We start from the raw sequence: 13,888 nt of genomic DNA on the forward strand, positions 1-13,888 counted from the left end.
TAATAATAAGTTTATTTTCTCTTAGAGAGATTAAGCATAAGATATCAACTTTCTCTCATTTTGAATCAATTTGGTTTAAAGTTAATGTTCAGTGTAATTGGTTTTTTCATTAAAGTTCCAAATTCAATAAAAAAAAAAAATTGTAAAAACTGCTAGTGATAGAATATACGATTACAGAGGGTTGCAAGAACAGGATATGGGTTTGCATATTTGTAAAAACTCCATATTATTATCATTATTTTAGTTGTTTTTTTACATGTGAAGCCTATCAATTGGTCACAAAATTTTAATTTTATATTATGTTCACTAATGACCCATTTTCGTCCAAAGTGTGACTCAAGACCAGGGTTGTCACGCGTTGAAAAAACCATTAGATTTTAGTGATTTTTCGGTTGATTTAGTGGTTGTCTTCAAAAATCTAGTGATTTATGTGCTGATTTAGCGCTTTTTTGTTTAGACAATATAAAAAAATCACTAGAAATAGTCTTAAATCACTGCCCAAGACTAAATCTAGCAAATCTTCTATCTGATGTTAGTACTTCGTCGGTATCCAAAATTTTGGCGGATCTCAGGTTTACCGTTATCCTGAGTCTTAATTTGGGCTCAAAATTTCGTTTTCTTAGGACAATAATTTTCAAGCAGTCAAGAAGTGTCTATTCTATGTTTTCCTATTAGTTTTAATAATTCATTTACTGAAGTTGACCTAACGTTGTGTCCTTGATTTTATGAGGCATTCCTTTAAACAAGTCTATATAATTTAATACTCCATAAATACCTAAGAATAAGTCAATCGTTGTTCAAATTATGAAATTTTCAAGTTATGAATAGCTGTGAAAATTTGTAATATTGAATTTAAGACATCGAGTGTCATTGAAATTCCAAATAAATTGAGCCAACTCAAGTTTTGAAGTTGAAATTATCGTTAAAACCATGTACAGTTTATGTTTATTGGTTAACATATGTCTACTCCGATATAAACTTTCAAATATGCAAATGTCTCTTGGACATACGTCTGGTATTAAAGTTACTCAGAGTATGTGTACATAATTTTTATTAGATCCTTGGGGTTGTCCAAGGACACCATATGGGATGAAAAAAAAAATACTGGAAGATCTTATTTTACGAATATTAAAAATTTTGGGTCTAAAATATCGAGTTTTATTGAAATTTCAAAGAAATATAGCCAACTCAAGTTTTGTAGTTGAAATTATGGTTACAGCACTGCATAAGATGTTTAAACTAAAATTTCATTATGTAGTTTATGCTTATTTGTTGGCATATGTCTACTCTGCTATAAAAATTTTTTTAAATGTGTTACACGTATTTTGAATATAATTCTGGCATTAAAGTTACACAGAGTGTATGTACATTTTTATTTCGATCCTTGGGGCTGTCAAAGGACACTATATGGGAAAAGAAAACGATACTGTGCTCCCTTTGATGAGAGCACTTAGTTTGCATCCAAATGATCCGGGCATGTTGATCTAAATTAAAAGACACTATTTGCTTCCAAGGTTGTCAAAAGGGTGTATCTCAAGAAAATTTATGAGAAGGAAGTTGGAACTTTCATTTTAAAAACAAAATACACACAAAAAACAAAATACATATTTAGCATTTTCTCATTTGAAATTACAAATTAAAATTGGAAAAAAGGCCTTTTCTTTCGTTATTATCTAAAATGGCAAACTAAAGACTCCAATTCCATTTCCTACTGGTTAAAAGCTTAAAAGCCTATGCTGAAAACTTTTAAATATTTCATTTGTTTCTGCAGAGAAAAATGATTTTGACCTGGCACCCCAAACATCTCAATATTTCCCCGTTCTATAATCTGCAAAGCCAGTCTTCAAAATTGAACTTTTATATCTTTTTTTTAGGTCGTCAAAACAAAGTTTGTGTATAACTATATGATGTTTAGATGATAGACATTCTTTGTCTTTTCTAGGTAAAGAAATAGCATAACAGCTTTGCATAACAGTTATTTATATTTACCATTGCTTTGCTGAGATATATTGGGGTTGGAGCGATAACTAGCCGGCCTGTACGGAGGCGGAGGTGGTAATGACTCTGGTAATATATACTCCTGAACTCCGACGCTAGAAGCTTCCTTGAAATCCATATATTCTTGTTCTGATAACGCTGGATCTTTCAAGGGATAGATGACATAATCCACATCGGAATACAGCTGAGCCTTAAATTGTTCAATCTGGGACTGATTCAACTAAAGAAAAGAGAGATGATTTATTTCAATGATTGAGATGTCAAATTGATGCAGGCTCACCCCCTACCCCTCCATGAAATCCAAATTTTTTCTTGAATTTCTGGGCACTTCTTATTCAAATTATCACATAAAACTTCTTTTATTTTTTTTATTATCCCCCCCCCACAAGTAGCTCCTACGAACGTAACCGGATCCCAGCTTCATTATCCAAAATGTTGAATTTTGTTCTATATTTCCAACATTGTTCAGATAATTTGCCTATTCTTGCATATTATTTTTTCTAGGCTGTCAAGAGAGACAAAAATCCCCCCACCCCCCGAATAAAGTTCTTGTCCATACACATGCTAAAGCAACACAGAAATCATAGAAGTGGTTAAGAACGAAGAGAGAGAGAGAGAGAGAGAGAGAGAGAGAGAGAGAGAGAGAGAGAGAGAGAGAGAGAGAGAGAGAGAGAGAGAGAGAGAGAGAGAGAGAGAGAGAGAGAGAGAGAGAGAGAGAGAGAGAGAGAGAGAGAGAGAGAGAGAGAGAGAGAGAGAGAGAGAGAGAGAGAGAGAGAGAGAGAGAGAGAGAGAGAGAGAGAGAGAGAGAGAGAGAGAGAGAGAGAGAGAGAGAGAGAGATCATAATGAAAACGAACCTGATTTTTATAGGTGGGTCCAAACGTGGCATGCCCTGGGTATTGAGGTGGTGGAGGTATGCCAAGAAGGTACTGCTCGTCTTGTATTTTCTCCTTCTCCTTCTGAGGTTTGGATAATGTATTGGACGCTCTTACATCTAAATAATTATTTGCACGGATAATGGGTTGCCTCTCTTCGTTTATGCCAGATTGGAGTCGTTGTAAAAACTCAACTTTATCTAAACAATTTGGTATGGGTTCTGTTACTTTCGGTTGCGCCACAAATTGCACAGGTGCTACCTTTTTTGAAGGATGGATAGGAGCGAATTGAGTGCCAGGATATGCAGGTGGGGGTATTGTGAATGCACATTTCACTGGCTGAGCAAAACTAGGCGCGGTTGTTGTTGGCACAAACTCTAAAAAAAAAAAAAAAAAATTAAATTTAGCATTTCCTGCATAAAGGAAGCAAGTGTATTTCCCCACTTTCTTCCTAAAAAATCTTCACGACCTGAAAATGTAATTTCTTCGTACTTTCTAGCCTCCCACGCACCCACCGCATTGCCCAAAAGTTAAGAAGAGTATGCCCGTCTTATTTGAACACTGCTTAATTAAAGTCAAGTGACACAGGCTATATATTTGAAGACAGAGCAAAAGTTTTCAAGTGTAGTTCAAACTTTCTTGACAATATGTAAAGAAATAAAACTTAGTGGGGCAGCAACTTGGATGATTTTTTTCCAGAGAAGGACGAGGATTAATCATTCAAGTGTTTTCTTAAAACAGATATTAAATATCTATCTACTTCCTTTTAACATACAATAATTGTATATGTGTTTATTTATTTATAGTTTTTTTCTCAAAAATGGCTGCATATTTTTTTTTTAAATTGGTACCCTGGCATTTTCTGGCCTAAAAAACGATCTAGGTAGGTCATGAGTTTGAGAAAATTCGTCTAGGGTCTTTAATTTTGGAAAAAATGCATATATGTGACGTCATATTTAAAAGTACATTTCAAGAGCAAAAATTAGACCCCCCCCCCTCCAGGAGTGGTCGTATCGTTTTTGTATCTATTATGCATGCAAAATTGCAAAAGATGACAAATGACTCTGAACAGCTAAAGAGAAAGGCATGGAGCAAGAAACAGCAAAAAATCACATAGAATTGCAAACTAAAACTTTGCACAACAAAATTTGCGGTTAGTAGACAAAGCAAAATTACACAGAATGAAGGAGCGTGTGAGTTTAGCATGTGTGAGTCTGTGAAGGATAAACAGAAAAGAGGAATTAAGTTTAGTATCCATAAGGCAAGGAACAAGAAACAGCAAAAATCACATTGAATTACAAGCGAAAATGTGACTTAAAACTAAAGAATAACACGATTATTGTGTTATTGCATAATTGAGATAATAATTTAAGAAATTACAATGGAACAAGGAAAATGTTATTTCAGCATCTGCAAAGGACAAACAGGATAGAGAAATTAAAATCGCGTCATAATTTCTTAGTTCAGCTGAAATTACTGATGTTCCACCCTATGACGAAACAAAAGAATAAAACGATGATTGTGCCAATGCGGAATTTAGATATTTCAGAGGACAGAGGCACTGGGAAATTCCTGGTTTATTCCTGAATTATGTAACAGCACAATTAAAGCAAAAATACAAAGACTAGGGAAAAGCAGTGAAAAATTTTTTTAGAATCCATCACGTCATGCAAAATTGATTTTGTATGATTTTGAATGAATTTGCCTAAGCGAGGAGCTTAGGCAAAAGGTATGGACAAATGTATGAGGTAATGATGCACGAAAATGAAGCGCAACGAGGTGTGTGGCTATAGGACATGCGACAACAAGTATCACAACGAATCCCAAATGAAAATAACAGACATAAAAATCTGCGGTTAGAATATATGCGACAGCGAATGATCACATCGAATCTTAAATGAAATCCGCTGCTAGAAGAGAAGCAACAGTGAGAATCACAAGGAGTCCTCAGGAAAAATATATCCTATAAAACAGATGATTTTTTTATACATTCAAAGAAAGGGCTTTGATGCAACAGGAAGTTTGATGCATGAACAGGACAGATTTCAAACTAAAGAATATCGCGATAATTATACTATTGTGTAATTAAATAATCAATTATATACAAGTCTGCCATGTGCCGAGTGCCGGGGCCTGGTGCTCGGGCGCAGCAAAATAAAAAAATATTAAATATATTAATATAATATCAATAAATATTTGTTTCTATTAATATCTAGTGATGGCACGATTAACCGTCATCGAAAAAATAGAGATAATACAAAAATTGGTACCGGAGCTGTGTTTATTTTTTTGCGTTATAGGTCTTAAAAGGGTCAATGTCTGAGATTCACATACAGGAATCCATGATATAGATTGCAATTATTAATATTAGATATATTAATATAATATTAGTAAATATTTGTTTCTATAATTATCTAGTGATGGCACGATTAATCGGGGTCAATGTAAGAGATTGACATACAGGAATCAATGATGTAGGTTGCAGTTTAATTTCATTTTCTTTTTTCTCTTTTTCATAAATTTACAACAAAACTATTTTATGATAAACTACTCTAAATAGTTGTGTAATTACAACCATTCTACTGGAGTTAGAAAAACTTGCCATGAGCTTGTTGTATAATAATTGTTGGCTTCGACCTTATAAATCGAGCTTGTGCTTCTATTGGCCCCTTTTCTACCGCACCAGCTTGGACAGCAACGGCGCATCCTTTTGTGGCAAGTGGCACAGGAGTGATTGTCGCCATCGCCACATTTCTTGGTACAGTATGAGAGCCAAATACCATCGTTGTTGGTTTTTCTTTTTCTTCTATTTTCTTTCGTTGAGATTCATGCTTTGAGAGAGCGACTCGATGTTGGCAAGTATCATAAGAGGTGAATAATTGTCTCGTATCTAAAAATAATTCTTTATTATATTTCGTTTTAATAATAACAACCATAAGACTAAGCTATACTTAGTACGGTATACTTAGATTTTTCAGAATAAGAAAGAAGAAGTCAAATGTATACGAATGATCTGTTTCTAGATTGAACTTTTCAGTTTTTTTTCTCAGAAGATGAATCTTTCGAACCAATCTCAAGGAATTGTTTCTCCCCCCCCCACCCCCCTCCTTGAGCGACACTAGGGAAAACGAAGGTCATAGACGCAAAAAATCAGTATTCTAAGGGGAGGAGGGTATTGGATGATTACTTTCAGTTTTGTCTAAAACAAAAGAAATGTAACCAAAACTCCAATTTCCTCTAGGGGAAGGGGGTCTTTCGGGCAAAAAGAGTCTCCTCCATCTTCACTGTGTGCAGGTATCCTAAAAGTGACCTGGTTTAATTATAAATGCTCAGGGCTTTTCACTGCTGGATTTTTTACCCATACCTGGGGTTCTCGACTACCTTCTGGCTTACAGGTTAATCTTTCTTTAATATCCTGGCCCAATTGATTTTTTTTTTTTTTTTGCAGGAATTTCGAATGTTTAGAAAGAATTTAAAGTTATAAAATAGTGAATTACGACAATAAAAAATAAAATTTTAATCTTTCAGCTGCTAATACAAGATAACAATAAAATTTTGATGAACTTTCTTCGGATATTTCCTCATTTAATCATAAAATAACTTCTACCCTCACACTTCACAAGTACACGAGTCACTCCTGGGGGTTGCACCCTTCTACCTCTCCAAACCCCCTTATAATACTAATAGAATCTAATAAACAATTTTCTGGTCGTCCCTTTGAAGAGTCTGTGGTTGACTACTGTAGTTAAATTTTTATTTTTTTTCATTCGGAGAATTCTCAGAAAAAAAGAAAACAGCTAAAATTCACTAGCAAACTAGAATAATCTTATCGTCGTTGCAAAATTAATTACGACCATTAGATTAATTTAATTAGATTAATCGCGACTATTTAACCCGAATTTCTCTCGATGACTAGAAAAAAGTAAATAAAAGAAATATCAGATTGAAATTCAGGGTTCATCTATAACGTGGAACAAATAAAGAACAGAAAGATGGCAAAAAAAAAAAAAAAAAAAAAAAAAAAAAAAAAAAAAAAAAAAATCATGCATGGTATAGTTGTAAAGTAGGAGTTTCTCCCTATTCAGAACATAACTCATTGAAAAATTACATTTTTTTCCTTAAGTAAAACCAGCCAACTTTGTTTGAGGTTGATTCCAATTTCTGAATTTCTATTAGCTACACCAACAACCTCCATATTCTAACTCTTTCATCAGGCTCCCAACTTATTTTGGGCATACAGTCCGAAAAATCTACCATTTTATCGTCAACAGGGTTGAACCGTCTTAAGCAGCACCAACATGAGCAAAATTAACGTCAATAGTTCCGTTTGATTATAGTCATAGGCATTAGTTTCAACTTGAAAATTTTTTCAATATATCACTGTTAATATATATTTCCAGAACTGAGAGCTTCAAAACCACTGTTCAGTATTTGTAAATGCTTATGAGTTAAAGAACTAGATTGTTGAACGTATTGGCTCGCCAAAGACCAAATTCAGATCAGCTTTAGACCCTACCAGCCCAAGAACTTTATCAGTAATACCAACATATTTAAGAATTAGAGAATCCAATATTTAAACATAATGATCATAAAAACCAGACTCAGATCCTTGCTTCAGATCATGAATCTTATTTAATACTTATCCCTGCAAAAGACCATGCAACTGAAACGTCGAATCGACACCTCAGATCATGAAACTTACTTACTACTTATCCCTGCAAAAAAAAGAGCAACTGAAACGTCGAGTCGACGCCTCAGATCATGAAACTTACTTACTACTTATCCCTGCAAAGACCCAGCAACTGAAACGTCGAATCGACGCCTCAGATCATGAGACTTACTTACTACTTATCCCTGCAAAAGACCCAGCAACTGAAGCGTCAAATCGACGCCATTCAAGCCAGAAATAGCTTTGGAGGATCTTATCCCTTTTTCTTGCTGACCACATCACCTTATAAAGTAAGGTTGCCACCTTTGCAGAGCACAGTCATTGGGTCGTCAGCCATTATCACCTTATGAGTTTTCAGTTCTTTTATTTATCAATAAATTTACAACAAAAATCAACTGCAATAAAATATCCCCTGTAAGGCCCTATGGCCAGGAAGGAACAAAGGGAAAAATAACAACAAAACTATAAACAATATCTGGAATCCAGTCGTCCACCTTAGCGATCCCCACAATCAGAAGCTAGGCAGGGGAGTGGCGCATGATTCCACCAACACAATTAAACATCCAACCAAATCTATGGACATCAACTCCAAGAAGACCGGGGAAAACTAAACTAGAAACGAACGGTTGGTGTCCTGTACAGGAAGCCTTGTTTTATCATAAATTTTTGGAAGTACTCATTGTCGAGGAAAAATTTGACATCCAAATAACAGATCAATATGAAACAAAAGGTTGAACTAGGCTGCAGAATATGATTCTAAGAATTGACCCTGGAAATATGTGTTTGAGTTTTTTAAGGAACCCAAGGCTCCGGGAGACTTTCATTTTGAGATCAATATAAAGCTTGAAAGAAAAATTTTCATCAAGCAAGATGCCTAGGAATCGAACGTATTGATCCTTAGGTAACTAACGAAAACTATCGACATGTATAATGCGTTTAAACCAGAGCAAGCCTTTGAAATTGTTGAGAGAATGAGAAAACATGATTTTTCAACATTTAAGGCAGGGTAATTAACACCAAACCACCGAAAAACTCTTTCAAAAATGCTATAGTCGTTGAACGGAGATCAGACTTAGTTCTACCAACTGTGCCAAGAGTACTGTCATCAGTAAAAGCAACAAGTGTATCCAAAAAAGACAAACTCTTGTCACAGTTGGCGACAGATGCTGGTTTACAAAGACGACAGCACGCGGTATGTGTTAAATTTTCAACCGTATTTATGAAGTTATTAACGTAGATTAAAGAGTATCGGCAAATCCCATATCCTTGCGGAACGCCAAACTCTATTTCAGAAGGGATCACCCGAGATGAATCGACCAGATAAATATGACAGAAACCAAGAATATGGACTCACTCTTATGTCAATACGGGATAGTTTCCAAAGAAGAATCTTGAGTCGTAATGAGTAGAATGCTTTTCGCACATCAAGAAAAATAACAGCAAGTATCAGACCAGAGTCAAAAGCTAAATGTAAAAAATTAAAAAGAGTTGCACATGCATGCTCAGTTGAATGCTTTGCCCTAAAACCAAACTGAAAATCATGGAAAAAAATTTTTGAATCAAGAAAATCCCAAATTCAAGAAAGAATAATTTGCGAGTGTTATTGCTTCAGTTTAAGTATCCCAACCGAATGTTATTGGTAGGCCTTAGGGCTCAATTCTGGTTGGTTTGATTTCTCATTTACGTTAAGGATACTTTTAATGCCTTGGGGCATTAAAAGTATTGGACAAACAGTTCCATTTGCTGATGACATTGCGAATCGCCAATAGTGAATCGCCACTACACACGAAAATTAGAAATGTTATAATGTGCCTTACTAATAACATGCCACTAGTCTCCCTTGGTGAATCTTGGATTAAAATTGCTAATTGCTGATGACATTTGTTTACAGTTTCAAAGAGCTAATGGTGAATCACCACTAAACACGTAAATTGGAAGTGATGTTTAAGGTAAGAGGCCAGTAATGAATTACTTTGATCCGAATATTGTAATAGTTTTTCTATAGTTGATAATTTGGTTTGTTTGATAGGTAGACAATAGCATATCAGTTAAGGCTCACATAAAGTAAAGCTAAAGATAAGCTGTAATTTCGGAAAGGCGTATTGCGCAAAATTTCTCCAACCTTATCACGGAATTTGCTGTCTATATTTTTCCCTTATTCACTCATACTGCACCTCCTGTCTGTTTGAATACAACTTAAGTCATCTAGCTTCTCGTAAGAGGCTACAGCATGAAGGAATCTGGATTTGAAGGAGTTGTCCCGTCTCTGTCGTCGCTCCCAGACTCGTCTGCTATAAGGAGTGCCAATAAGTTTCTTTATAACTTCGCCTCTTTCTCAGTTGCTTCAGTTTCCCCATAGCTTTGTTGAGATATTATGTAAAAAATATTCTGCCCTCAATCATGTATTCTATCAACTTGATTCCTACCGACTGTGTCCACCATCATCCTTCTCGTTTTGGTTCTAAAGCTTGTCAGCCTCTCATCAGATGCGAATGATGCAGGTTTATTTTACATAAATATCTTTTTAAAGTTATTAAAGCTTTAGATAATAAAGAAGCTGTTCCCCTTTCACTTTCTTCGTAAGAAAAGTTTAATATTAATTTGCGTGATTTATATCAAAGTTTGATTATGTGAGATTTTTTACTTTAGTTTTTCTTTTCTCTCTCATTGATAGTAGTTTGTCTTCTGGCTCGCTTTCGTCTAGTTCCTCAAATAATCTGTTAATGAATGTTTTATTGTGGAATTTAGGGTCTTTGATGTGACATGACCAGTCGCATTATGACTTCTTTCTTTTATTTAAATTTTATATTGGTCTCTTTGTCTATTTATTTATATTCCCAAGCATCTGTTAAGTTTCTTTGCTGCCATGCAAGTGTCGTTTAATAGTTTGTATTGCACTTTGAATAGTAAAACCCTTAAATAATAAAAGAAAAATTAAGGCATTAAGCGATTAAGCAAACTCAGACCTCAAACCTAAGGCGAATTAGCCATAGCAATCATTCGACAAATATCTATAGGTGACTCTCAGGCTTAGTGGTGGAAACTTTTTCGTGGTAAAAACCTTCTCGTGGTGCCCATGAGAGCAGTAGGCGCAAATAAGGATCTATTATTGCTAATTTCAGTCAGCGCCTAGCTACGGGCTGGTCTGTTCCTCACCACAGAGGGGGTTATTTTATGGAATACACTGCTGAAATTGGAGAGAGTAAAGCCAATAATGGCTACCAAAATCATGCCTGGGGAGGGGGGGGGGGGAGTAATACACTCGGGTATATGAAGCACATAGGCGTGCAAAAGAAGATCCCTTGAGGAGCAATCCGAGGTGGGAAAAAGAAGTCCTCTTGCTAGTACCGGTTCTGGGGATCGGGCGCCGCTTGACGGTGATGGCTGGTGACTCTCCACTCTCTTTTGAGAGAAGAGTATTGCCTGCCCAAGCTGGTCTGAAGCTTGAAGGGGGGGGGGTCTTGAGATAGGGGAAAACAATGATGAACATGTTGATAATTTTAAGGAAGGCTCTTCCACAAAGGGGAAACAGAGAAAGGCAAACCCTGGTCCAAAATACCACGCCAAAAGAGGGTATCTATAGTCCAGCGGCTATTGGCACTACATTATTACAACTTTTGTTTTGGAGGGAGGAAGCAATTGGTCCTTTATGGCCCTGAGTCCCAACTTATTTTTGTGATTCGCCCATAATAGTAATCATTGGCGATTCTCCGATTTTTACCACTTACTCAATTCTTCTGAAAAACCGCAGCAATAGGTAGAATTTCTAGAATAGGCCGTTATCGCTAAATTATACAGCATATCACAAAAAAATAGGTTACCTGCAGCTGAAAACTCTACATAATCGGAGTCCGTATCGAAGGTTGAACTAATTGTGCTACGACGAGGATACGTACCACCAGATGGCACCGCACTTTGTACAGTCAGGTCTAAGCCCAAGGGAGATTCTTTCTCTTTCCTCTCCCTCTGTAACGTTCCACTTTGACTATGACAACTTCTTGGCAAAGTTCCAGTGTGAATTGGCGAGGTTCTTTGATTTATCAAGGCATTGTTAATAATAACACTTAAATCTTTTGAATCTTTTTTTGTCAAGGTACTTTGTTCACTGCTAATGCACTGAGGTTCGTCTAAATAAAATTTTTGAGCTTTTGTAGAATCTTCACTACTCAAATAGCCATGAAATACACTATGACAATCTGAATCCTGGGTGTTTCCAACACTCACTACCAAACTACTACTTTCAGAGATTCCTGAAAATTAATAATAATTGAACTGAACATAAGATAAATCATCAAAAGTTTTTTTTTTTTTTTTGACTTCGCATGTGTTTTTATCCCCATTTTAGCTATGGGATTCGACTGGCATTTTTTAAAATTATGGTTGTCTGTCTTTTCGTTTGCTTTTAAGCATATTCTTTTTTTCCGGGGGGGGGGGGTATAGTTATATTTCAACTAGTTATATTTCAACTAACTGTCTGAAAAACACTGTTTAAGGCTCTTTTTTATCATAAGATATTATTAGGTCTGAGATTCATTGCAAAAATACTATATCCACAGCTAACTTTGCATTTTTAAATTAAATCGTTGAAAAAAAATGAAGTTATGGCTACTTGATGCCTTACCTTTTTGAATGTCCTCTTAATATTTTTAGAAAAAATATGTGATTATTTATAACAAAAAAGTTTGATTTTACTAAAGGGCTACCGTAGCTGGTCTTTCTGTTTATTTATTATTATTGTTTTCTCCTTTTTTTAATGCAACTAGGAACAGAACTCTAAAGAAACGAAACGGCGTATTTAAACAGCTCACAAAATATAACTAAAAATTCCGGGAAAGCCCAGAGCTTGTGGAGGTTCTAAAGCAAAGTATATATATATATATATATATATATATATATATATATATATATATATATATATATATATATATATATATATATATATATATATATATATATATATATTCTTTTCAAAATTATATAGCTTCAAAAAACACCAAAAGTAGGCGAGTTAAATGGGAAATACAAGAAACACTGGAGTATATGGTGGAAAAAAATTGTATACGGGTTACCGGTTTTACAATGTTACTCATTAGTAGGCTTGGATAAAAACATTTTTAAAATAATTTTAACTACATTAAAAAAAAATCTTACAGAAGTAGTCATTTATCTCAAAGAAAAATTTCTCCCAATCTGGAGATGCACGATCATAAGGAAATTTTGCAAAGTTGCTTTCAAAATCATTTCCGTTTTGTTATTTTCTTGGTAGGTACATACAAAAAAGCTTCTCAGCCGGTAAAAACACAGTATATCCTGAAAATGTCACTGTTGACCTATTTTTTTTAAAAGAAAAAACTAAGCAGGCCGTTTTTTTCGAACCGTTTTTGCATTCGTCTAAGTCGTTTCTTTCTTTCAGAAAAACATTTCAAATCTACAAAACAGACACGTTGGGGTAATTTAAACCATCTAATGGTTTTTAAAGTCATTTCTGAAATAAAAAATAATCATGCCTATTTAACTAATCAAAGTCACACTACTGTTTTCTCTCATAACCGAAGAGTAAAATAATTATGGATACCTTTTATCAATTTCAATTTCTTCTTGAGTCAACCCATTTCGGAAAAAGAAAAAACTTACTCCAAGTTTAAACTGCATTGAAGACAAAATACAATAAAAATACATGTATAAGAAAATTTCGCATGTCGCGGTCATGCCTGAGGTCGTATCTGAGTTCTGAGAAAATCTGAAAACAATTGAAAACCGTAAACCTGAAAATACTTAAGTACTTCAGACTTCTAAGCAAATTGCCAAAACTTGTTTGCTAGGCTATTTTCAAAAGGAGTATCACTAGGGCAATGTCACTAGGGCAATATCACTAGGGCAATGTATTTCAATCACGCTTTCCTCCTTCTAATCTTCATTGCCTTACTGATCCTCCCTTTGAAGATGGCTTGACAAACAGTTTTTGGCAATTTTCACACAAGTCAGCGATAGACTTTATTACTGCTACTAACAATCACAACTCACTGGAGCACCAAGCCACCTGAGACGAATAGAAGTGCACAAGCTTCTCCATTCCAGTCTATTCAAAGACTCCCTCTTTACACCCTCCCAAGAAGTTATCATTCCCCTGAAGTTTTTCCTTACGACATTTTCACATCCCATTCGGGGATGATCTGCTTTTCGTCTGGACCCTGATGATTGGCCGACAAGGACGATCTTTGGCAATCCGTCATCCTTCAGCTGCAGAACAAGCCCTAGTCATCTTAACCTTTCTCTCATTACAGCCCTAGAAAGCAGGATTGAACAACATTTCTCGTACAGCTTAATTTTCGAGATAAAGTCAATCAG

At 35.2% G+C, this 13,888-nt stretch overlaps 1 protein-coding gene across 4 annotated transcripts in view; it reads right to left on the reverse strand.

Moving 5' to 3' along the window:
* The window catches only part of ex (FERM domain containing expanded), a 154,564-nt gene that overhangs the window by 36,014 nt on the left and 104,662 nt on the right, over positions 1-13,888 (reverse strand). For all 4 annotated transcript variants that reach the window (XM_089099862.1, XM_089099867.1, XM_089099871.1 and 1 more), the window contains 4 exons: positions 11,362-11,790; positions 5,474-5,761; positions 2,854-3,248; positions 1,990-2,218 (listed from right to left, as the gene is read on the reverse strand). In XM_089099862.1, the coding sequence (XP_088955988.1) occupies positions 1,990-2,218; positions 2,854-3,248; positions 5,474-5,761; positions 11,362-11,790 (1,341 nt within the window). The remainder of the gene's footprint in view (positions 1-1,989; positions 2,219-2,853; positions 3,249-5,473; positions 5,762-11,361; positions 11,791-13,888) is intronic.

This window comes from Artemia sp. Qi Xiang Cuo, chromosome 2 (assembly GCF_049724085.1).
Source record: "Artemia sp. Qi Xiang Cuo chromosome 2, ASM4972408v1, whole genome shotgun sequence".
NCBI lineage: Eukaryota > Metazoa > Arthropoda > Branchiopoda > Anostraca > Artemiidae > Artemia > Artemia sp. Qi Xiang Cuo.